We start from the raw sequence: 23,530 nt of genomic DNA on the forward strand, positions 1-23,530 counted from the left end.
CACCAACGAGCTGACTACGATGATGCGGAAGTTCTTCGCAATAGAAGACGTAGGCAGTCTCCCTAGTTGGAGTATCGAGGAGAGAGCCTGTGAGGACCACTACGCGGCCACTACAAGCAGAGACGAAGCCGGCCGATATGTCGTCCGACTTCCGAGAAAGTCTGACATGATCGGGAAACTAGGTGACTCGCGGACGATCGCCCTCCATCGGTTTTTGGCTATCGAGAGACGTATGCAGCGAGAACCCGAAACAAAAAAGGCATACGTGGAGTTCATGGCCGAATACCTCCGCTTAGGCCACATGACAAAGGTGGCAGCAACAGTTGATAGTCGGGAAACATTCTACCTCCCACACCATCCTGTGTTTAAGGCCGACAGCACCACCACGAAGTGTCGGGTTGTGTTCGACGCATCCAGCAAGTCATCGACTGGAGTGTCGTTGAATGATACGCTGATGATCGGACCAACAATTCAACAAGATGCTACATCGATCCTGATGCGATTCAGAACTCATCAAATTGCACTGACAGGAGATGTGGCAAAAATGTACCGCCAAGTATGGGTACATCCCAGCGATCGCGCCCTACAGCGCATTCTGTGGCGAGCTTCGCCCCATGATCCCATCGAAGAATATGAGCTGAATACTGTAACTTATGGCACCGCATCTGCACCATTCCTTGCGGTGAGATCTCTGCAACAAACAGTATTGGATCATGGAAGGGACTTTCCAATAGCAGCAGCTCGGTTCGCTGACTTTTACGTGGATGACTTTGTGTCTGGAGCTGATTCACCCGAGGCTGCTCAAACTTTGCAACAGCAAACCGAACAACTGTTTGCCAAGGGTGGATTTGAGCTGCGGAAATGGGCATCAAACGAGGAAGTAGTGTTGCATCATGTGGACCAACAAAGCCGAGCATCCAGCCCATATCCCAACGACGATGACGACGGATCGTTGGCAACACTTGGAATCATATGGGATACGTCAGCGGACACTCTGCGCTTCAAAGTCCAAGCCCCGGATGTCAACAAAGATGCAACCAAACGCAAGGTATTGTCCACCATTGGAAAGATCTACGATCCGGTAGGGTTTGTTGACCCAGTGAAGGCGGTTGCCAAGCAACTTCTTCAACGTGTATGGACTCTGAAACACGTCAACCAACAACCCTGGGGATGGGATGCTGAACTTCCGCTGCAGCTACGAACAGAATGGCTCAACTTTCTTGAGCAAATGCATTACCTTCACAACATCAGCATTCCGCGAGTCGCCATTAGATCTTCAGTGACCACCATCCAATACCACGTCTTCTGCGATGCTTCGGAGAAAGGATATGGAGCATGCTGCTACATCCGTAGTTGCGATGCCCAGGGACATGGCACAATGGAGCTCTTCGCCTCAAAAACCAAAGTGACGCCCCTCAATAGCAAGCACTCTATCGCTCGGCTTGAACTGTGCGCAGCACAGTTGGCCAGCTTGCTATTCGACCGAGTAAGGACTGCGGTAAACCCAGGATCTCTGGCAGTCTTCTGGACAGACTCCATGACTGTGGTACATTGGCTGCGAGCATCACCAAACTCCTGGAAGCCATATGTTGCCAACCGGGTATCGCAGGTGCAACAATTAACAGAAGGTTGCACGTGGCGTCACATCGCAGGAGTCGACAACCCGGCTGACCTTGCTTCGAGAGGATGTTTGGGCAAAGATCTCCTCTCCAGTACCCTATGGTGGCAGGGTCCTTCCTGGATGAGCCTGCCAGAAGATCAATGGCCTCCACCACTGCTTGCGACACCAGATCCTTCAGTGCAAGCAGAGGCAGCGAGTAGCAGTTGTGGCATGCGCTGCCATTGAGCTGCCAGCTCACCGCATATTTACGCTCTTTTCATCGTATTCTAAGCTGAGACGGATGACAGCATACTGGGTTCAGTATTGGAACCGATGCACCAAACGCCGGTCGTACGAGAACCCTGGCCTGACGACTAAGGATTTGACGGATGCGGAAGAAGTACTGTGCCGCTTGGCTCAACGAGACCACCTGCAGCAAGAAATCAAGGCCTTGCAGCAGAAGAAACCCGTTCCTGCGTCGTCCCCGCTTAGATGGTTGCATCCGCAACTAGGAGCTGACGGAATCATCCGAGTTGGAGGACGTTTGTCCATTCACCGCTAGCGGAGGATGTTAAGCACCCACTAGTTGTTCCGGCCAGCCATCCATTCGCTCGTCTGCTGATGGAACATTTTCATAAACAGTTACTTCACGCGGGACCGACTCTGATGCTAAACACGTGCAGACAACGCTTCTGGATTACAAGTGGCCGAAATCTCGCCCGGAAGGTATTTCACCAGTGCCACACCTGCTTCCGCGCCCGACCATCATCGTCAGCAACTATAATGGCTGACCTGCCGGCTGTCCGAGTAACACCGGCCCCTCCTTTTTCGATCACCGGTGTTGACTACTGTGGTCCAGTGTTCCTGAAAGGTGGCCACCGACGGGCGGCGCCCGTGAAGGCATACGTCGCCATATTTGTATGCTTCACCACCCGTGCCATAGACATCGAGCTTGTATTACAAAGACAAACGAAAACAGTTAAAATTATTCAATTTTAAGGTGGCAGAATGTACGATATTGCGACGCCTAAAGGTAGGCCACAGAACTCTACAAGGTTCTGAACAGTTAGGAATTTTGAATTTAACGAAACCCTACAAGTACCAGTTTATGATAACCTGCTGTTCAAAAATAACGGTTAATTGATAACAGTGTCACCGGTCTTAGACATCGCTAGCACAACATTTGTGACGTAACTAAAGGCGTTCAGGAAATCAAATAAACCCAACTTGAGAAAAACCCACTGGTGTTTGTTAGGCTCTGTCCCCAACATACTTAGCATTATAATCCACAGAAAGTCCCTGGCGGGTAGCGATCTGTGGACACTATATTGCGTTCTCTGGTACCGTTGGACAAACCCAGATTTTTGAAACCATTTTCTTCTTTTCTCTATCCATCTGTTGAGTAACAAGTTCCGGAGTAGGCCGTACCCTACAACCACCTTCTAAACCTCATTTTGCATCGTCTCATTCTCTTTAAAGTCACCTTAAGCACCTTCTAAAGACCATTTTGCATCGTCTCATTCTCTTTAAAGTCACTTTAAGCACCTTCTAAACCTCATTTTGAATCGTCTCATTCTCTTTAAAGTCACTTTAAGCACCTTCTAAACCTCATTTTGCATCGTCTCATTCTCTTTAAAGTCACCTTAAGCACCTTCTAAACACCATTTTGCATCGTCTCATTCTCTTTAAAGTCACCTTAAGCATCTTCTAAACACCATTTTGCATCGTCTCATTCTCTTTAAAGTCACTTTAAGCACCTTCTAAACCTCATTTTGCATCGTCTCATTCTCTTTAAAGTCACTTTAAGCACCTTCTAAACCTCATTTTGCATCGTCTCATTCTCTTTAAAGTCACTTTAAGCACCTTCTAAACACCATTTTGCATCGTCTCATTCTCTTTAAAGTCACTTTAAGCACCTTCTAAACCTCATTTTGCATCGTCTCATTCTCTTTAAAGTCACCTTAAGCACCTTCTAAACACCATTTTGCATCGTCTCATTCTCTTTAAAGTCACTTTAAGCACCTTCTAAACCTCATTTTGCATCGTCTCATTCTCTTTAAAGTCACCTTAAGCACCTTCTAAACCTCATTTTGCATCGTCTCATTCTCTTTAAAGTCACTTTAAGCACCTTCTAAACCTCATTTTGCATCGTCTCATTCTCTTTAAAGTCACTTTAAGCACCTTCTAAACCTCATTTTGCATCGTCTCATTCTCTTTAAAGTCACTTTAAGCACCTTCTAAACACCATTTTGCATCGTCTCATTCTCTTTAAAGTCACTTTAAGCACATTGTAAACCTCATTTTGCATCGTCTCATTCTCTTTAAAGTCACCTTAAGCACCTTCTAAACACCATTTTGCATCGTCTCATTCTCTTTAAAGTCACTTTAAGCACCTTCTAAACACCATTTTGCATCGTCTCATTCTCTTTAAAGTCACTTTAAGCACCTTCTAAACCTCATTTTGCATCGTCTCATTCTCTTTAAAGTCACTTTAAGCACCTTCTAAACACCATTTTGCATCGTCTCATTCTCTTTAAAGTCACTTTAAGCACCTTCTAAACACCATTTTGCATCGTCTCATTCTCTTTAAAGTCACTTTAAGCACCTTCTAAACCTCATTTTGCATCGTCTCATTCTCTTTAAAGTCACTTTAAGCACCTTCTCAACACCATTTTGCATCGTCTCATTCTCTTTAAAGTCACCTTAAGCACCTTCTAAACACCATTTTGCATCGTCTCATTCTCTTTAAAGTCACTTTAAGCACCTTCTAAACCTCATTTTGCATCGTCTCATTCTCTTTAAAGTCACTTTAAGCACCTTCTAAACACCATTTTGCATCGTCTCATTCTCTTTAAAGTCACTTTAAGCACCTTCTAAACACCATTTTGCATCGTCTCATTCTCTTTAAAGTCACTTTAAGCACCTTCTAAACACCATTTTGCATCGTCTCATTCTCTTTAAAGTCACTTTAAGCACCTTCTAAACCTCATTTTGCATCGTCTCATTCTCTTTAAAGTCACCTTAAGCACCTTCTAAAGACCATTTTGCATCGTCTCATTCTCTTTAAAGTCACTTTAAGCACCTTCTAAACCTCATTTTGCATCGTCTCATTCTCTTTAAAGTCACCTTAAGCACCTTCTAAACCTCATTTATCATCGTCTCATTCTCTTTAAAGTCACTTTAAGCACCTTCTAAACCTCATTTTGCATCGTCTCATTCTCTTTAAAGTCACTTTAAGCACCTTCTAAACCTCATTTTGCATCGTCTCATTCTCTTTAAAGTCACCTTAAGCACCTTCTAAACACCATTTTGCATCGTCTCATTCTCTTTAAAGTCACTTTAAGCACCTTCTAAACCTCATTTTGCATCGTCTCATTCTCTTTAAAGTCACCTTAAGCACCTTCTAAACACCATTTTGCATCGTCTCATTCTCTTTAAAGTCACTTTAAGCACCTTCTAAACACCATTTTGCATCGTCTCATTCTCTTTAAAGTCACTTTAAGCACCTTCTAAACCTCATTTTGCATCGTCTCATTCTCTTTAAAGTCACTTTAAGCACCTTCTAAACACCATTTTGCATCGTCTCATTCTCTTTAAAGTCACCTTAAGCACCTTCTAAACACCATTTTGCATCGTCTCATTCTCTTTAAAGTCACTTTAAGCACCTTCTAAACCTCATTTTGCATCGTCTCATTCTCTTTAAAGTCACTTTAAGCACCTTCTAAACACCATTTTGCATCGTCTCATTCTCTTTAAAGTCACTTTAAGCACCTTCTAAACACCATTTTGCATCGTCTCATTCTCTTTAAAGTCACCTTAAGCACCTTCTAAACCTCATTTTGCATCGTCTCATTCTCTTTAAAGTCACCTTAAGCACCTTCTAAACACCATTTTGCATCGTCTCATTCTCTTTAAAGTCACTTTAAGCACCTTCTAAACACCATTTTGCATCGTCTCATTCTCTTTTAAGTCACTTTAAGCACCTTCTAAACACCATTTTGCATCGTCTCATTCTCTTTAAAGTCACCTTAAGCACCTTCTAAACCTCATTTTGCATCGTCTCATTCTCTTTAAAGTCACTTTAAGCACCTTCTAAACACCATTTTGCATCGTCTCATTCTCTTTAAAGTCACCTTAAGCACCTTCTAAACACCATTTTGCATCGTCTCATTCTCTTTAAAGTCACTTTAAGCACCTTCTAAACACCATTTTGCATCGTCTCATTCTCTTTAAAGTCACTTTAAGCACCTTCTAAACACCATTTTGCATCGTCTCATTCTCTTTAAAGTCACCTTAAGCACCTTCTAAACACCATTTTGCATCGTCTCATTCTCTTTAAAGTCACCTTAAGCACCTTCTAAACACCATTTTGCATCGTCTCATTCTCTTTAAAGTCACCTTAAGCACCTTCTAAACACCATTTTGCATCGTCTCATTCTCTTTAAAGTCACTTTAAGCACCTTCTAAACCTCATTTTGCATCGTCTCATTCTCTTTAAAGTCACTTTAAGCACCTTCTAAACCTCATTTTGCATCGTCTCATTCTCTTTAAAGTCACCTTAAGCACCTTCTAAACACCATTTTGCATCGTCTCATTCTCTTTAAAGTCACCTTAAGCCCCTTCTAAACACCATTTTGCATCGTCTCATTCTCTTTAAAGTCACTTTAAGCACCTTCTAAACCTCATTTTGCATCGTCTCATTCTCTTTAAAGTCACTTTAAGCACCTTCTAAACCTCATTTTGCATCGTCTCATTCTCTTTAAAGTCACTTTAAGCACCTTCTAAACCTCATTTTGCATCGTCTCATTCTCTTTAAAGTCACTTTAAGCACCTTCTAAACACCATTTTGCATCGTCTCATTCTCTTTAAAGTCACTTTAAGCACATTGTAAACCTCATTTTGCATCGTCTCATTCTCTTTAAAGTCACCTTAAGCACCTTCTAAACACCATTTTGCATCGTCTCATTCTCTTTAAAGTCACTTTAAGCACCTTCTAAACCTCATTTTGCATCGTCTCATTCTCTTTAAAGTCACTTTAAGCACCTTCTAAACACCATTTTGCATCGTCTCATTCTCTTTAAAGTCACTTTAAGCACCTTCTAAACACCATTTTGCATCGTCTCATTCTCTTTAAAGTCACTTTAAGCACCTTCTAAACACCATTTTGCATCGTCTCATTCTCTTTAAAGTCACTTTAAGCACCTTCTAAACCTCATTTTGCATCGTCTCATTCTCTTTAAAGTCACCTTAAGCACCTTCTAAAGACCATTTTGCATCGTCTCATTCTCTTTAAAGTCACTTTAAGCACCTTCTAAACCTCATTTTGCATCGTCTCATTCTCTTTAAAGTCACCTTAAGCACCTTCTAAACCTCATTTATCATCGTCTCATTCTCTTTAAAGTCACTTTAAGCACCTTCTAAACATCATTTTGCATCGTCTCATTCTCTTTAAAGTCACTTTAAGCACCTTCTAAACCTCATTTTGCATCGTCTCATTCTCTTTAAAGTCACCTTAAGCACCTTCTAAACACCATTTTGCATCGTCTCATTCTCTTTAAAGTCACTTTAAGCACCTTCTAAACACCATTTTGCATCGTCTCATTCTCTTTAAAGTCACTTTAAGCACCTTCTAAACCTCATTTTGCATCGTCTCATTCTCTTTAAAGTCACCTTAAGCACCTTCTAAACACCATTTTGCATCGTCTCATTCTCTTTAAAGTCACTTTAAGCACCTTCTAAACACCATTTTGCATCGTCTCATTCTCTTTAAAGTCACCTTAAGCACCTTCTAAACACCATTTTGCATCGTCTCATTCTCTTTAAAGTCACTTTAAGCACCTTCTAAACCTCATTTTGCATCGTCTCATTCTCTTTAAAGTCACTTTAAGCACCTTCTAAACACTATTTTGCATCGTCTCATTCTCTTTAAAGTCACCTTAAGCACCTTCTAAACCTCATTTTGCATCGTCTCATTCTCTTTAAAGTCACCTTAAGCACCTTCTAAACACCATTTTGCATCGTCTCATTCTCTTTAAAGTCACTTTAAGCACCTTCTAAACCTCATTTTGCATCGTCTCATTCTCTTTAAAGTCACTTTAAGCACCTTCTAAACCTCATTTTGCATCGTCTCATTCTCTTTAAAGTCACCTTAAGCACCTTCTAAACACCATTTTGCATCGTCTCATTCTCTTTTAAGTCACCTTAAGCACCTTCTAAACACTATTTTGCATCGTCTCATTCTCTTTAAAGTCACTTTAAGCACCTTCTAAACACCATTTTGCATCGTCTCATTCTCTTTAAAGTCACTTTAAGCACCTTCTAAACCTCATTTTGCATCGTCTCATTCTCTTTAAAGTCACTTTAAGCACCTTCTAAACCTCATTTTGCATCGTCTCATTCTCTTTAAAGTCACCTTAAGCACCTTCTAAACACCATTTTGCATCGTCTCATTCTCTTTAAAGTCACCTTAAGCACCTTCTAAACACCATTTTGCATCGTCTCATTCTCTTTAAAGTCACTTTAAGCACCTTCTAAACACCATTTTGCATCGTCTCATTCTCTTTAAAGTCACCTTAAGCACCTTTCAAACACCATTTTGCATCGTCTCATTCTCTTTAAAGTCACTTTAAGCACCTTCTAAACCTCATTTTGCATCGTCTCATTCTCTTTAAAGTCACTTTAAGCACCTTCTAAACACCATTTTGCATCGTCTCATTCTCTTTAAAGTCACCTTAAGCACCTTCTAAACCTCATTTTGCATCGTCTCATTCTCTTTAAAGTCACTTTAAGCACCTTCTAAACCTCATTTTGCATCGTCTCATTCTCTTTAAAGTCACTTTAAGCACCTTCTAAACCTCATTTTGCATCGTCTCATTCTCTTTAAAGTCACTTTAAGCACCTTCTAAACCTCATTTTGCATCGTCTCATTCTCTTTAAAGTCACTTTAAGCACCTTCTAAACACCATTTTGCATCGTCTCATTCTCTTTAAAGTCACTTTAAGCACCTTCTAAACACCATTTTGCATCGTCTCATTCTCTTTAAAGTCACCTTAAGCACCTTCTAAACACCATTTTGCATCGTCTCATTCTCTTTAAAGTCACCTTAAGCACCTTTCAAACACCATTTTGCATCGTCTCATTCTCTTTAAAGTCACTTTAAGCACCTTCTAAACCTCATTTTGCATCGTCTCATTCTCTTTAAAGTCACTTTAAGCACCTTCTAAACCTCATTTTGCATCGTCTCATTCTCTTTAAAGTCACTTTAAGCACCTTCTAAACCTCATTTTGCATCGTCTCATTCTCTTTAAAGTCACTTTAAGCACCTTCTAAACCTCATTTTGCATCGTCTCATTCTCTTTAAAGTCACCTTAAGCACCTTCTAAACCTCATTTTGCATCGTCTCATTCTCTTTAAAGTCACCTTAAGCACCTTTCAAACCTCATTTTGCATCGTCTCATTCTCTTTAAAGTCACTTTAAGCACCTTCTAAACACCATTTTGCATCGTCTCATTCTCTTTAAAGTCACTTTAAGCACCTTCTAAACCTCATTTTGCATCGTCTCATTCTCTTTAAAGTCACTTTAAGCACCTTCTAAACCTCATTTTGCATCGTCTCATTCTCTTTAAAGTCACCTTAAGCACCTTCTAAACCTCATTTTGCATCGTCTCATTCTCTTTAAAGTCACCTTAAGCACCTTTCAAACCTCATTTTGCATCGTCTCATTCTCTTTAAAGTCACTTTAAGCACCTTCTAAACACCATTTTGCATCGTCTCATTCTCTTTAAAGTCACTTTAAGCACCTTCTAAACCTCATTTTGCATCGTCTCATTCTCTTTAAAGTCACCTTAAGCACCTTTCAAACCTCATTTTGCATCGTCTCATTCTCTTTAAAGTCACTTTAAGCACCTTCCAAACACCATTTTGCATCGTCTCATTCTCTTTAAAGTCACCTTAAGCACCTTCTAAACACCATTTTGCATCGTCTCATTCTCTTTAAAGTCACCTTAAGCACCTTCTAAACACCATTTTGCATCGTCTCATTCTCTTTAAAGTCACTTTAAGCACCTTCTAAACCTCATTTTGCATCGTCTCATTCTCTTTAAAGTCACCTTAAGCACCTTCTAAACCTCATTTTGCATCGTCTCATTCTCTTTAAAGTCACTTTAAGCACCTTCTAAACCTCATTTTGCATCGTCTCATTCTCTTTAAAGTCACTTTAAGCACCTTCTAAACACCATTTTGCATCGTCTCATTCTCTTTAAAGTCACTTTAAGCACCTTCTTAACCTCATTTTGCACCGTCTCATTCTCTTTAAAGTCACTTTAAGCACCTTCTAAACCTCATTTTGCATCGTCTCATTCTCTTTAAAGTCACTTAAGCACCTTCTAAACACCATTTTGCATCGTCTCATTCTCTTTAAAGTCACTTTAAGCACCTTCTAAACCTCATTTTAAATCGTCTCATTCTCTTTAAAGTCACCTTAAGCACCTTCTAAACCTCATTTTGCATCGTCTCATTCTCTTTAAAGTCACTTTAAGCACCTTCTAAACCTCATTTTGCATCGTCTCATTCTCTTTAAAGTCACTTTAAGCACCTTCTAAACACCATTTTGCATCGTCTCATTCTCTTTAAAGTCACTTTAAGCACATTGTAAACCTCATTTTGCATCGTCTCATTCTCTTTAAAGTCACCTTAAGCACCTTCTAAACACCATTTTGCATCGTCTCATTCTCTTTAAAGTCACTTTAAGCACCTTCTAAACACCATTTTGCATCGTCTCATTCTCTTTAAAGTCACTTTAAGCACCTTCTAAACCTCATTTTGCATCGTCTCATTCTCTTTAAAGTCACTTTAAGCACCTTCTAAACACCATTTTGCATCGTCTCATTCTCTTTAAAGTCACTTTAAGCACCTTCTAAACACCATTTTGCATCGTCTCATTCTCTTTAAAGTCACTTTAAGCACCTTCTAAACCTCATTTTGCATCGTCTCATTCTCTTTAAAGTCACTTTAAGCACCTTCTAAACACCATTTTGCATCGTCTCATTCTCTTTAAAGTCACCTTAAGCACCTTCTAAACACCATTTTGCATCGTCTCATTCTCTTTAAAGTCACTTTAAGCACCTTCTAAACCTCATTTTGCATCGTCTCATTCTCTTTAAAGTCACTTTAAGCACCTTCTAAACACCATTTTGCATCGTCTCATTCTCTTTAAAGTCACTTTAAGCACCTTCTAAACACCATTTTGCATCGTCTCATTCTCTTTAAAGTCACCTTAAGCACCTTCTAAACCTCATTTTGCATCGTCTCATTCTCTTTAAAGTCACCTTAAGCACCTTCTAAACACCATTTTGCATCGTCTCATTCTCTTTAAAGTCACTTTAAGCACCTTCTAAACACCATTTTGCATCGTCTCATTCTCTTTTAAGTCACTTTAAGCACCTTCTAAACACCATTTTGCATCGTCTCATTCTCTTTAAAGTCACTTTAACCACCTTCTAAACCTCATTTTGCATCGTCTCATTCTCTTTAAAGTCACCTTAAGCACCTTCTAAACACCATTTTGCATCGTCTCATTCTCTTTAAAGTCACTTTAAGCACCTTCTAAACCTCATTTTGCATCGTCTCATTCTCTTTAAAGTCACTTTAAGCACCTTCTAAACCTCATTTTGCATCGTCTCATTCTCTTTAAAGTCACCTTAAGCACCTTCTAAACACCATTTTGCATCGTCTCATTCTCTTTAAAGTCACTTTAAGCACCTTCTAAACCTCATTTTGCATCGTCTCATTCTCTTTAAAGTCACTTTAAGCACCTTCTAAACCTCATTTTGCATCGTCTCATTCTCTTTAAAGTCACTTTAAGCACCTTCTAAACACCATTTTGCATCGTCTCATTCTCTTTAAAGTCACTTTAAGCACCTTCTAAACCTCATTTTGCATCGTCTCATTCTCTTTAAAGTCACTTTAAGCACCTTCTAAACCTCATTTTGCATCGTCTCATTCTCTTTAAAGTCACCTTAAGCACCTTCTAAACACCATTTTGCATCGTCTCATTCTCTTTAAAGTCACTTTAAGCACCTTCTAAACCTCATTTTGCATCGTCTCATTCTCTTTAAAGTCACTTTAAGCACCTTCTAAACCTCATTTTGCATCGTCTCATTCTCTTTAAAGTCACTTTAAGCACCTTCTAAACACCATTTTGCATCGTCTCATTCTCTTTAAAGTCACTTTAAGCACCTTCTAAACCTCATTTTGCATCGTCTCATTCTCTTTAAAGTCACCTTAAGCACCTTCTAAACACCATTTTGCATCGTCTCATTCTCTTTAAAGTCACTTTAAGCACCTTCTAAACACCATTTTGCATCGTCTCATTCTCTTTTAAGTCACTTTAAGCACCTTCTAAACACCATTTTGCATCGTCTCATTCTCTTTAAAGTCACTTTAACCACCTTCTAAACCTCATTTTGCATCGTCTCATTCTCTTTAAAGTCACCTTAAGCACCTTCTAAAGACCATTTTGCATCGTCTCATTCTCTTTAAAGTCACTTTAAGCACCTTCTAAACCTCATTTTGCATCGTCTCATTCTCTTTAAAGTCACTTTAAGCACCTTCTAAACCTCATTTTGCATCGTCTCATTCTCTTTAAAGTCACCTTAAGCACCTTCTAAACACCATTTTGCATCGTCTCATTCTCTTTTAAGTCACTTTAAGCACCTTCTAAACACCATTTTGCATCGTCTCATTCTCTTTAAAGTCACTTTAACCACCTTCTAAACCTCATTTTGCATCGTCTCATTCTCTTTAAAGTCACCTTAAGCACCTTCTAAAGACCATTTTGCATCGTCTCATTCTCTTTAAAGTCACTTTAAGCACCTTCTAAACCTCATTTTGCATCGTCTCATTCTCTTTAAAGTCACTTTAAGCACCTTCTAAACCTCATTTTGCATCGTCTCATTCTCTTTAAAGTCACCTTAAGCACCTTCTAAACACCATTTTGCATCGTCTCATTCTCTTTAAAGTCACTTTAAGCACCTTCTAAACCTCATTTTGCATCGTCTCATTCTCTTTATAGTCACTTTAAGCACCTTCTAAACCTCATTTTGCATCGTCTCATTCTCTTTAAAGTCACTTTAAGCACCTTCTAAACACCATTTTGCATCGTCTCATTCTCTTTAAAGTCACTTTAAGCACCTTCTAAACCTCATTTTGCATCGTCTCATTCTCTTTAAAGTCACCTTAAGCACCTTCTAAACACCATTTTGCATCGTCTCATTCTCTTTAAAGTCACTTTAAGCACCTTCTAAACCTCATTTTGCATCGTCTCATTTTCTTTAAAGTCACCTTAAGCACCTTCTAAACCTCATTTTGCATCGTCTCATTCTCTTTAAAGTCACTTTAAGCACCTTCTAAACCTCATTTTGCATCGTCTCATTCTCTTTAAAGTCACTTTAAGCACCTTCTAAACCTCATTTTGCATCGTCTCATTCTCTTTAAAGTCACTTTAAGCACCTTCTAAACACCATTTTGCATCGTCTCATTCTCTTTAAAGTCACTTTAAGCACATTGTAAACCTCATTTTGCATCGTCTCATTCTCTTTAAAGTCACCTTAAGCACCTTCTAAACACCATTTTGCATCGTCTCATTCTCTTTAAAGTCACTTTAAGCACCTTCTAAACACCATTTTGCATCGTCTCATTCTCTTTAAAGTCACTTTAAGCACCTTCTAAACCTCATTTTGCATCGTCTCATTCTCTTTAAAGTCACTTTAAGCACCTTCTAAACACCATTTTGCATCGTCTCATTCTCTTTAAAGTCACTTTAAGCACCTTCTAAACACCATTTTGCATCGTCTCATTCTCTTTAAAGTCACTTTAAGCACCTTCTAAACCTCATTTTGCATCGTCTCATTCTCTTTAAAGTCACTTTAAGCACCTTCTAAACACCATTTTGCATCGTCTCATTCTCTTTAAAGTCACCTTTTAAAGTCACCTTAAGCACCTTCTAAACACCATTTTGCATCGTCTCATTCTCTTTAAAGTCACTTTAAGCACCTTCTAAACCTCATTTTGCATCGTCTCATTCTCTTTAAAGTCACTTTAAGCACCTTCTAAACACCATTTTGCATCGTCTCATTCTCTTTAAAGTCACTTTAAGCACCTTCTAAACACCATTTTGCATCGTCTCATTCTCTTTAAAGTCACTTTAAGCACCTTCTAAACCTCATTTTGCATCGTCTCATTCTCTTTAAAGTCACCTTAAGCACCTTCTAAAGACCATTTTGCATCGTCTCATTCTCTTTAAAGTCACTTTAAGCACCTTCTAAACCTCATTTTGCATCGTCTCATTCTCTTTAAAGTCACCTTAAGCACCTTCTAAACCTCATTTATCATCGTCTCATTCTCTTTAAAGTCACCTTAAGCACCTTCTAAAGACCATTTTGCATCGTCTCATTCTCTTTAAAGTCACTTTAAGCACCTTCTAAACACCATTTTGCATCGTCTCATTCTCTTTAAAGTCACTTTAAGCACCTTCTAAACCTCATTTTGCATCGTCTCATTCTCTTTAAAGTCACCTTAAGCACCTTCTAAAGACCATTTTGCATCGTCTCATTCTCTTTAAAGTCACTTTAAGCACCTTCTAAACCTCATTTTGCATCGTCTCATTCTCTTTAAAGTCACCTTAAGCACCTTCTAAACCTCATTTATCATCGTCTCATTCTCTTTAAAGTCACTTTAAGCACCTTCTAAACCTCATTTTGCATCGTCTCATTCTCTTTAAAGTCACTTTAAGCACCTTCTAAACCTCATTTTGCATCGTCTCATTCTCTTTAAAGTCACCTTAAGCACCTTCTAAACACCATTTTGCATCGTCTCATTCTCTTTAAAGTCACTTTAAGCACCTTCTAAACCTCATTTTGCATCGTCTCATTCTCTTTAAAGTCACCTTAAGCACCTTCTAAACACCATTTTGCATCGTCTCATTCTCTTTAAAGTCACTTTAAGCACCTTCTAAACACCATTTTGCATCGTCTCATTCTCTTTAAAGTCACCTTAAGCACCTTCTAAACACCATTTTGCATCGTCTCATTCTCTTTAAAGTCACTTTAAGCACCTTCTAAACCTCATTTTGCATCGTCTCATTCTCTTTAAAGTCACTTTAAGCACCTTCTAAACACCATTTTGCATCGTCTCATTCTCTTTAAAGTCACTTTAAGCACCTTCTAAACACCATTTTGCATCGTCTCATTCTCTTTAAAGTCACCTTAAGCACCTTCTAAACCTCATTTTGCATCGTCTCATTCTCTTTAAAGTCACCTTAAGCACCTTCTAAACACCATTTTGCATCGTCTCATTCTCTTTAAAGTCACTTTAAGCACCTTCTAAACACCATTTTGCATCGTCTCATTCTCTTTTAAGTCACTTTAAGCACCTTCTAAACACCATTTTGCATCGTCTCATTCTCTTTAAAGTCACTTTAAGCACCTTCTAAACCTCATTTTGCATCGTCTCATTCTCTTTAAAGTCACTTTAAGCACCTTCTAAACACCATTTTGCATCGTCTCATTCTCTTTAAAGTCACCTTAAGCACCTTCTAAACACCATTTTGCATCGTCTCATTCTCTTTAAAGTCACTTTAAGCACCTTCTAAACACCATTTTGCATCGTCTCATTCTCTTTAAAGTCACTTTAAGCACCTTCTAAACACCATTTGCATCGTCTCATTCTCTTTAAAGTCACCTTAAGCACCTTCTAAACCTCATTTTGCATCGTCTCATTCTCTTTAAAGTCACCTTAAGCACCTTCTAAACACCATTTTGCATCGTCTCATTCTCTTTAAAGTCACCTTAAGCACCTTCTAAAGACCATTTTGCATCGTCTCATTCTCTTTAAAGTCACTTTAAGCACCTTCTAAACCTCATTTTGCATCGTCTCATTCTCTTTAAAGTCACTTTAAGCACCTTCTAAACCTCATTTTGCATCGTCTCATTCTCTTTAAAGTCACCTTAAGCACCTTCTAAACACCATTTTGCATCGTCTCATTCTCTTTAAAGTCACCTTAAGCCCCTTCTAAACACCATTTTGCATCGTCTCATTCTCTTTAAAGTCACTTTAAGCACCTTCTAAACCTCATTTTGCATCGTCTCATTCTCTTTAAAGTCACTTTAAGCACCTTCTAAACCTCATTTTGCATCGTCTCATTCTCTTTAAAGTCACTTTAAGCACCTTCTAAACACCATTTTGCATCGTCTCATTCTCTTTAAAGTCACTTTAAGCACCTTCTAAACCTCATTTTGCATCGTCTCATTCTCTTTAAAGTCACCTTAAGCACCTTCTAAACACCATTTTGCATCGTCTCATTCTCTTTAAAGTCACTTTAAGCACCTTCTAAACCTCATTTTGCATCGTCTCATTCTCTTTAAAGTCACCTTAAGCACCTTCTAAACCTCATTTTGCATCGTCTCATTCTCTTAAAGTGACTTTAAGCACCTTCTAAACCTCATTTTGCATCGTCTCATTCTCTTTAAAGTCACTTTAAGCACCTTCTAAACTCATTTTGCATCGTCTCATTCTCTTTAAAGTCACTTTAAGCACCTTCTAAACACCATTTTGCATCGTCTCATTCTCTTTAAAGTCACTTTAAGCACATTGTAAACCTCATTTTGCATCGTCTCATTCTCTTTAAAGTCACCTTAAGCACCTTCTAAACACCATTTTGCATCGTCTCATTCTCTTTAAAGTCACTTTAAGCACCTTCTAAACACCATTTTGCATCGTCTCATTCTCTTTAAAGTCACTTTAAGCACCTTCTAAACCTCATTTTGCATCGTCTCATTCTCTTTAAAGTCACTTTAAGCACCTTCTAAACACCATTTTGCATCGTCTCATTCTCTTTAAAGTCACTTTAAGCACCTTCTAAACACCATTTTGCATCGTCTCATTCTCTTTAAAGTCACTTTAAGCACCTTCTAAACCTCATTTTGCATCGTCTCATTCTCTTTAAAGTCACTTTAAGCACCTTCTAAACACCATTTTGCATCGTCTCATTCTCTTTAAAGTCACCTTAAGCACCTTCTAAACACCATTTTGCATCGTCTCATTCTCTTTAAAGTCACTTTAAGCACCTTCTAAACCTCATTTTGCATCGTCTCATTCTCTTTAAAGTCACTTTAAGCACCTTCTAAACACCATTTTGCATCGTCTCATTCTCTTTAAAGTCACTTTAAGCACCTTCTAAACACCATTTTGCATCGTCTCATTCTCTTTAAAGTCACTTTAAGCACCTTCTAAACACCATTTTGCATCGTCTCATTCTCTTTAAAGTCACTTTAAGCACCTTCTAAACCTCATTTTGCATCGTCCCATTCTCTTTAAAGTCACCTTAAGCACCTTCTAAAGACCATTTTGCATCGTCTCATTCTCTTTAAAGTCACTTTAAGCACCTTCTAAACCTCATTTTGCATCGTCTCATTCTCTTTAAAGTCACCTTAAGCACCTTCTAAACCTCATTTATCATCGTCTCATTCTCTTTAAAGTCACTTTAAGCACCTTCTAAACCTCATTTTGCATCGTCTCATTCTCTTTAAAGTCACTTTAAGCACCTTCTAAACCTCATTTTGCATCGTCTCATTCTCTTTAAAGTCACCTTAAGCACCTTCTAAACACCATTTTGCATCGTCTCATTCTCTTTAAAGTCACTTTAAGCCACCTTCTAAAACACCATTTTGCATCGTCTCATTCTCTTTAAAGTCACTTTAAGCACCTTCTAAACCTCATTTTGCATCGTCTCATTCTCTTTAAAGTCACCTTAAGCACCTTCTAAACACCATTTTGCATCGTCTCATTCTCTTTAAAGTCACTTTAAGCACCTTCTAAACACCATTTTGCATCGTCTCATTCTCTTTAAAGTCACCTTAAGCACCTTCTAAACACCATTTTGCATCGTCTCATTCTCTTTAAAGTCACTTTAAGCACCTTCTAAACCTCATTTTGCATCGTCTCATTCTCTTTAAAGTCACTTTAAGCACCTTCTAAACACTATTTTGCATCGTCTCATTCTCTTTAAAGTCACTTTAAGCACCTTCTAAACCTCATTTTGCATCGTCTCATTCTCTTTAAAGTCACCTTAAGCACCTTCTAAACACCATTTTGCATCGTCTCATTCTCTTTAAAGTCACTTTAAGCACCTTCTAAACCTCATTTTGCATCGTCTCATTCTCTTTAAAGTCACTTTAAGCACCTTCTAAACCTCATTTTGCATCGTCTCATTCTCTTTAAAGTCACCTTAAGCACCTTCTAAACACCATTTTGCATCGTCTCATTCTCTTTTAAGTCACCTTAAGCACCTTCTAAACACTATTTTGCATCGTCTCATTCTCTTTAAAGTCACTTTAAGCACCTTCTAAACACCATTTTGCATCGTCTCATTCTCTTTAAGTCACTTTAAGCACCTTCTAAACCTCATTTTGCATCGTCTCATTCTCTTTAAAGTCACTTTAAGCACCTTCTAAACCTCATTTTGCATCGTCTCATTCTCTTTAAAGTCACCTTAAGCACCTTCTAAACACCATTTTGCATCGTCTCATTCTCTTTAAAGTCACCTTAAGCACCTTCTAAACACCATTTGCATCGTCTCATTCTCTTTAAAGTCACCTTAAGCACCTTCTAAACACTCATTTTGCATCGTCTCATTCTCTTTAAAGTCACCTTAAGCACCTTTCAAACACCATTTTGCATCGTCTCATTCTCTTTAAAGTCACTTTAAGCACCTTCTAAACCTCATTTTGCATCGTCTCATTCTCTTAAAGTGACTTTAAGCACCTTCTAAACACCATTTTGCATCGTCTCATTCTCTTTAAGTCACTTTAAGCACCTTCTAAACCTCATTTTGCATCGTCTCATTCTCTTTAAAGTCACTTTAAGCACCTTCTAAACCTCATTTTGCATCGTCTCATTCTCTTTAAAGTCACTTTAAGCACCTTCTAAACCTCATTTTGCATCGTCTCATTCTCTTTAAAGTCACTTTAAGCACCTTCTAAACCTCATTTTGCATCGTCTCATTCTCTTTAAAGTCACTTTAAGCACCTTCTAAACACCATTTTGCATCGTCTCATTCTCTTTAAAGTCACTTTAAGCACCTTCTAAACACCATTTTGCATCGTCTCATTCTCTTTAAAGTCACCTTAAGCACCTTCTAAACACATTTTGCATCGTCTCATTCTCTTTAAAGTCACCTTAAGCACCTTTCAAACACCATTTTGCATCGTCTCATTCTCTTTAAAGTCACTTTAAGCACCTTCTAAACCTCATTTTGCATCGTCTCATTCTCTTTAAAGTCACTTTAAGCCCTTCTAAACACCATTTGCATCGTCTCATTCTCTTTAAAGTCACTTTAAGCACCTTCTAAACACCATTTTGCATCGTCTCATTCTCTTTAAAGTCACTTTAAGCACCTTCTAAACCTCATTTTGCATCGTCTCATTCTCTTTAAAGTCACCTTAAGCACCTTCTAAACCTCATTTTGCATCGTCTCATTCTCTTTAAAGTCACCTTAAGCACCTTTCAAACCTCATTTTGCATCGTCTCATTCTCTTTAAAGTCACTTTAAGCACCTTCTAAACCTCATTTTGCATCGTCTCATTCTCTTTAAAGTCACTTTAAGCACCTTCTAAACCACATTTTGCATCGTCTCATTCTCTTTAAAGTCACCTTAAGCACATTCTAAACCTCATTTTGCATCGTCTCATTCTCTTTAAAGTCACCTTAAGCACCTTCTAAACCACATTTTGCATCGTCTCATTCTCTTTAAAGTCACCTTAAGCACCTTCTAAACACCATTTTGCATCGTCTCATTCTCTTTAAAGTCACCTTAAGCACCTTCTAAAGACCATTTTGCATCGTCTCATTCTCTTTAAAGTCACTTTAAGCACCTTCTAAACACCATTTTGCATCGTCTCATTCTCTTTAAAGTCACTTAAGCACCTTCTAAACCTCATTTTGCATCGTCTCATTCTCTTTAAAGTCACTTTAAGCACCTTCTAAACACCATTTTGCATCGTCTCATTCTCTTTAAAGTCACTTTAAGCACCTTCTAAACACCATTTTGCATCGTCTCATTCTCTTTTAAGTCACTTTAAGCACCTTCTAAACACCATTTTGCATCGTCTCATTCTCTTTAAAGTCACTTTAAGCACCTTCTAAACACCATTTTGCATCGTCTCATTCTCTTTAAAGTCACTTTAAGCACCTTCTAAACACCATTTTTGCATCGTCTCATTCTCTTTAAAGTCACCTTAAGCACCTTCTAAACACCATTTTGCATCGTCTCATTCTCTTTAAAGTCACCTTAAGCACCTTCAAACACTATTTTGCATCGTCTCATTCTCTTTAAAGTCACTTTAAGCACCTTCTAAACCTCATTTTGCATCGTCTCATTCTCTTTAAAGTCACTTTAAGCACCTTCTAAACACCATTTTGCATCGTCTCATTCTCTTTAAAGTCACCTTAAGCACCTTCTAAACCTCATTTTGCATCGTCTCATTCTCTTTAAAGTCACTTTAAGCACCTTCTAAACACCATTTTGCATCGTCTCATTCTCTTTAAAGTCACTTTAAAGCACCTTCTAAACCTCATTTTGCATCGTCTCATTCTCTTTAAAGTCACTTTAAGCACCTTCTAAACCCTCATTTTGCATCGTCTCATTCTCTTTAAAGTCACTTTAAGCACCTTCTAAACACCATTTTGCATCGTCTCATTCTCTTTAAAGTCACTTTAATCACCTTCTAAACTCATTTTGCTTCGTCTCATTCTCTTTAATTTCAATTTAAGCACCTTCTAAACCTCATTTTGCATCGTCTCATTCTCTTTAAAGTCACCTTAAGCACCTTCTAAACCTCATTTTGCATCGTCTCATTCTCTTTAAAGTCACTTTAAGCACCTTCTAAACACCATTTTGCATCGTCTCATTCTCTTTAAAGTCACTTTAAGCACCTTCTAAAACCATTTTGCATCGTCTCATTCTCTTTAAAGTCACTTTAAGCACCTTCTAAACCTCATTTTGCATCGTCTCATTCTCTTAAAGTCACTTAAGCACCTTCTAAACCTCATTTGCATCGTCTCATTCTCTTTAAAGTCACTTTAAGCACCTTCTAAACCTCATTTTGCATCGTCTCATTCTCTTTAAAGTCACCTTAAGCACCTTCTAAGCACCATTTTGCATCGTCTCATTCTCTTTAAAGTCACTTAAGCACCTTCTAAACCCATTTTGCATCGTCTCATTCTCTTTAAAGTCACTTTAAGCACCTTCTAAACACCATTTTGCATCGTCTCATTCTCTTTAAAGTCACTTTAAGCACCTTCTAAACCTCATTTTGCATCGTCTCATTCTCTTTAAAGTCACCTTAAGCACCTTCTAAACCTCATTTTGCATCGTCTCATTCTCTTTAAAGTCACCTTTAAGCACCTTCTAAACACCTATTTTGCATCGTCTCATCTCTTTAAAGTCACTTTAAGCACCTTCTAAACACCATTTTGCATCGTCTCATCTCTTTAAAGTCACTTTAAGCACCTTCTAAACCTCATTTGCATCGTCTCATTCTCTTTAAAGTCACTTTAAGCACCTTCTAAACCTCATTTTGCATCGTCTCATTCTCTTTAAAGTCACTTTAAGCACCTTCTAAACCTCATTTTGCATCGTCTCATTCTCTTAAAGTCACCTTAAGCACCTTCTAAAGACCATTTTGCATCGTCTCATTCTCTTTAAAGTCAATTTAAGCACCTTCTAAACCTCATTTGCATCGTCTCATTCTCTTTAAAGTCACCTTTAAGCACCTTCTAAACACCATTTTGCATCGTCTCATTCTCTTTAAAGTCACCTTAAGCACCTTCTAAACACCATTTTGCATCGTCTCATTCTCTTTAAAGTCAATTTAAGCACCTTATAAAACCTCATTTTGCATCGTCTCATTCTCTTTAAAGTCACCTTAAGCACCTTCTAAACCTCATTTTGCATCGTCTCATTCTCTTTAAAGTCACCTTAAGCACCTTCTAAACACCATTTTGCATCGTCTCATTCTCTTTAAAGTCACTTAAGCACCTTCTAAACACCATTTTGCATCGTCTCATTCTCTTTAAAGTCACTTTAAGCACCTTCTAAACACCATTTTGCATCGTCTCATTCTCTTTAAAGTCACTTTAAGCACCTTCTAAACCTCATTTTGCATCGTCTCATTCTCTTTAAAGTCACTTTAAGCACCTTCTAAACACCATTTTGCATCGTCTCATTCTCTTTAAAGTCACTTTAAAGCACCTTCTAAACCTCATTTTGCATCGTCTCATTCTCTTTAAAGTCACCTTAAGCACCTTCTAAAGACCATTTTGCATCGTCTCATTCTCTTTAAAGTCACTTTAAGCACCTTCTAAACCTCATTTTGCATCGTCTCATTCTCTTTAAAGTCACTTTAAGCACCTTCTAAAGACCATTTTGCATCGTCTCATTCTCTTTAAAGTCACTTTAAGCACCTTCTAAACCTCATTTTGCATCGTCTCATTCTCTTTAAAGTCACCTTAAGCACCTTCTAAAGACCATTTTGCATCGTCTCATTCTCTTTAAAGTCACATTAAGCACCTTCTAAACACCATTTTGCATCGTCTCATTCTCTTTAAAGTCACCTTAAGCACCTTCTAAACACCATTTTGCATCGTCTCATTCTCTTTAAAGTCACTTTAAGCACCTTCTAAACCTCATTTTGCATCGTCTCATTCTCTTTAAAGTCACCTTAAGCACCTTCTAAACACCATTTTGCATCGTCTCATTCTCTTTAAAGTCACTTTAAGCACCTTCTAAACACCATTTTGCATCGTCTCATTCTCTTTAAAGTCACCTTAAGCACCTTCTAAACACCATTTTGCATCGTCTCATTCTCTTTAAAGTCACCTTAAGCACCTTCTAAACACCATTTTGCATCGTCTCATTCTCTTTAAAGTCACTTTAAGCACCTTCTAAACCTCATTTTGCATCGTCTCATTCTCTTTAAAGTCACCTTAAGCACCTTCTAAACACCATTTTGCATCGTCTCATTCTCTTTAAAGTCACTTTAAGCACCTTCTAAACACCATTTTGCATCGTCTCATTCTCTTTAAAGTCACTTTAAGCACCTTCTAAACCTCATTTTGCATCGTCTCATTCTCTTTAAAGTCACCTTAAGCACCTTCTAAACCTCATTTTGCATCGTCTCATTCTCTTTAAAGTCACTTTAACCACCTTCTAAACCTCATTTTGCATCGTCTCATTCTCTTTAAAGTCACCTTAAGCACCTTCTAAACCTCATTTTGCATCGTCTCATTCTCTTTAAAGTCACCTTAAGCACCTTCTAAACACCATTTTGCATCGTCTCATTCTCTCTAAAGTCACTTTAAGCACCTTCTAAACCTCATTTTGCATCGTCTCATTCTCTTTAAAGTCACTTTAAGCACCTTCTAAACCTCATTTTGCATCGTCTCATTCTCTTTAAAGTCACCTTAAGCACCTTCTAAACACCATTTTGCATCGTCTCATTCTCTTTAAAGTCACTTTAAGCACCTTCTAAACCTCATTTTGCATCGTCTCATTCTCTTTAAAGTCACCTTAAGCACCTTCTAAACCTCATTTTGCATCGTCTCATTCTCTTTAAAGTCACCTTAAGCACCTTCTAAACACCATTTTGCATCGTCTCATTCTCTTTAAAGTCACTTTAAGCACCTTCTAAACCTCATTTTGCATCGTCTCATTCTCTTTAAAGTCACCTTAAGCACCTTCTAAACACCATTTTGCATCGTCTCATTCTCTTTAAAGTCACTTTAAGCACCTTCTAAACCTCATTTTGCATCGTCTCATTCTCTTTAAAGTCACCTTAAGCACCTTCTAAACACCATTTTGCATCGTCTCATTCTCTT

General features: G+C 38.2%; 1 protein-coding gene across 1 annotated transcript in view; it reads left to right on the top strand.

Moving 5' to 3' along the window:
- Positions 1-301: 301 nt before the first annotated feature.
- The window catches only part of LOC131271133 (uncharacterized), a gene marked incomplete at its 3' end in the record, with an annotated part of 58,266 nt that continues 35,037 nt past the window's right edge, over positions 302-23,530 (top strand). The window contains exon 1 of the mRNA XM_058272519.1: positions 302-1,081. Coding sequence (XP_058128502.1) covers positions 302-1,081 — 780 coding nt within the window. The remainder of the gene's footprint in view (positions 1,082-23,530) is intronic.

Source organism: Anopheles coustani, unplaced genomic scaffold, assembly GCF_943734705.1.
Source record: "Anopheles coustani unplaced genomic scaffold, idAnoCousDA_361_x.2 U_14, whole genome shotgun sequence".
NCBI lineage: Eukaryota > Metazoa > Arthropoda > Insecta > Diptera > Culicidae > Anopheles > Anopheles coustani.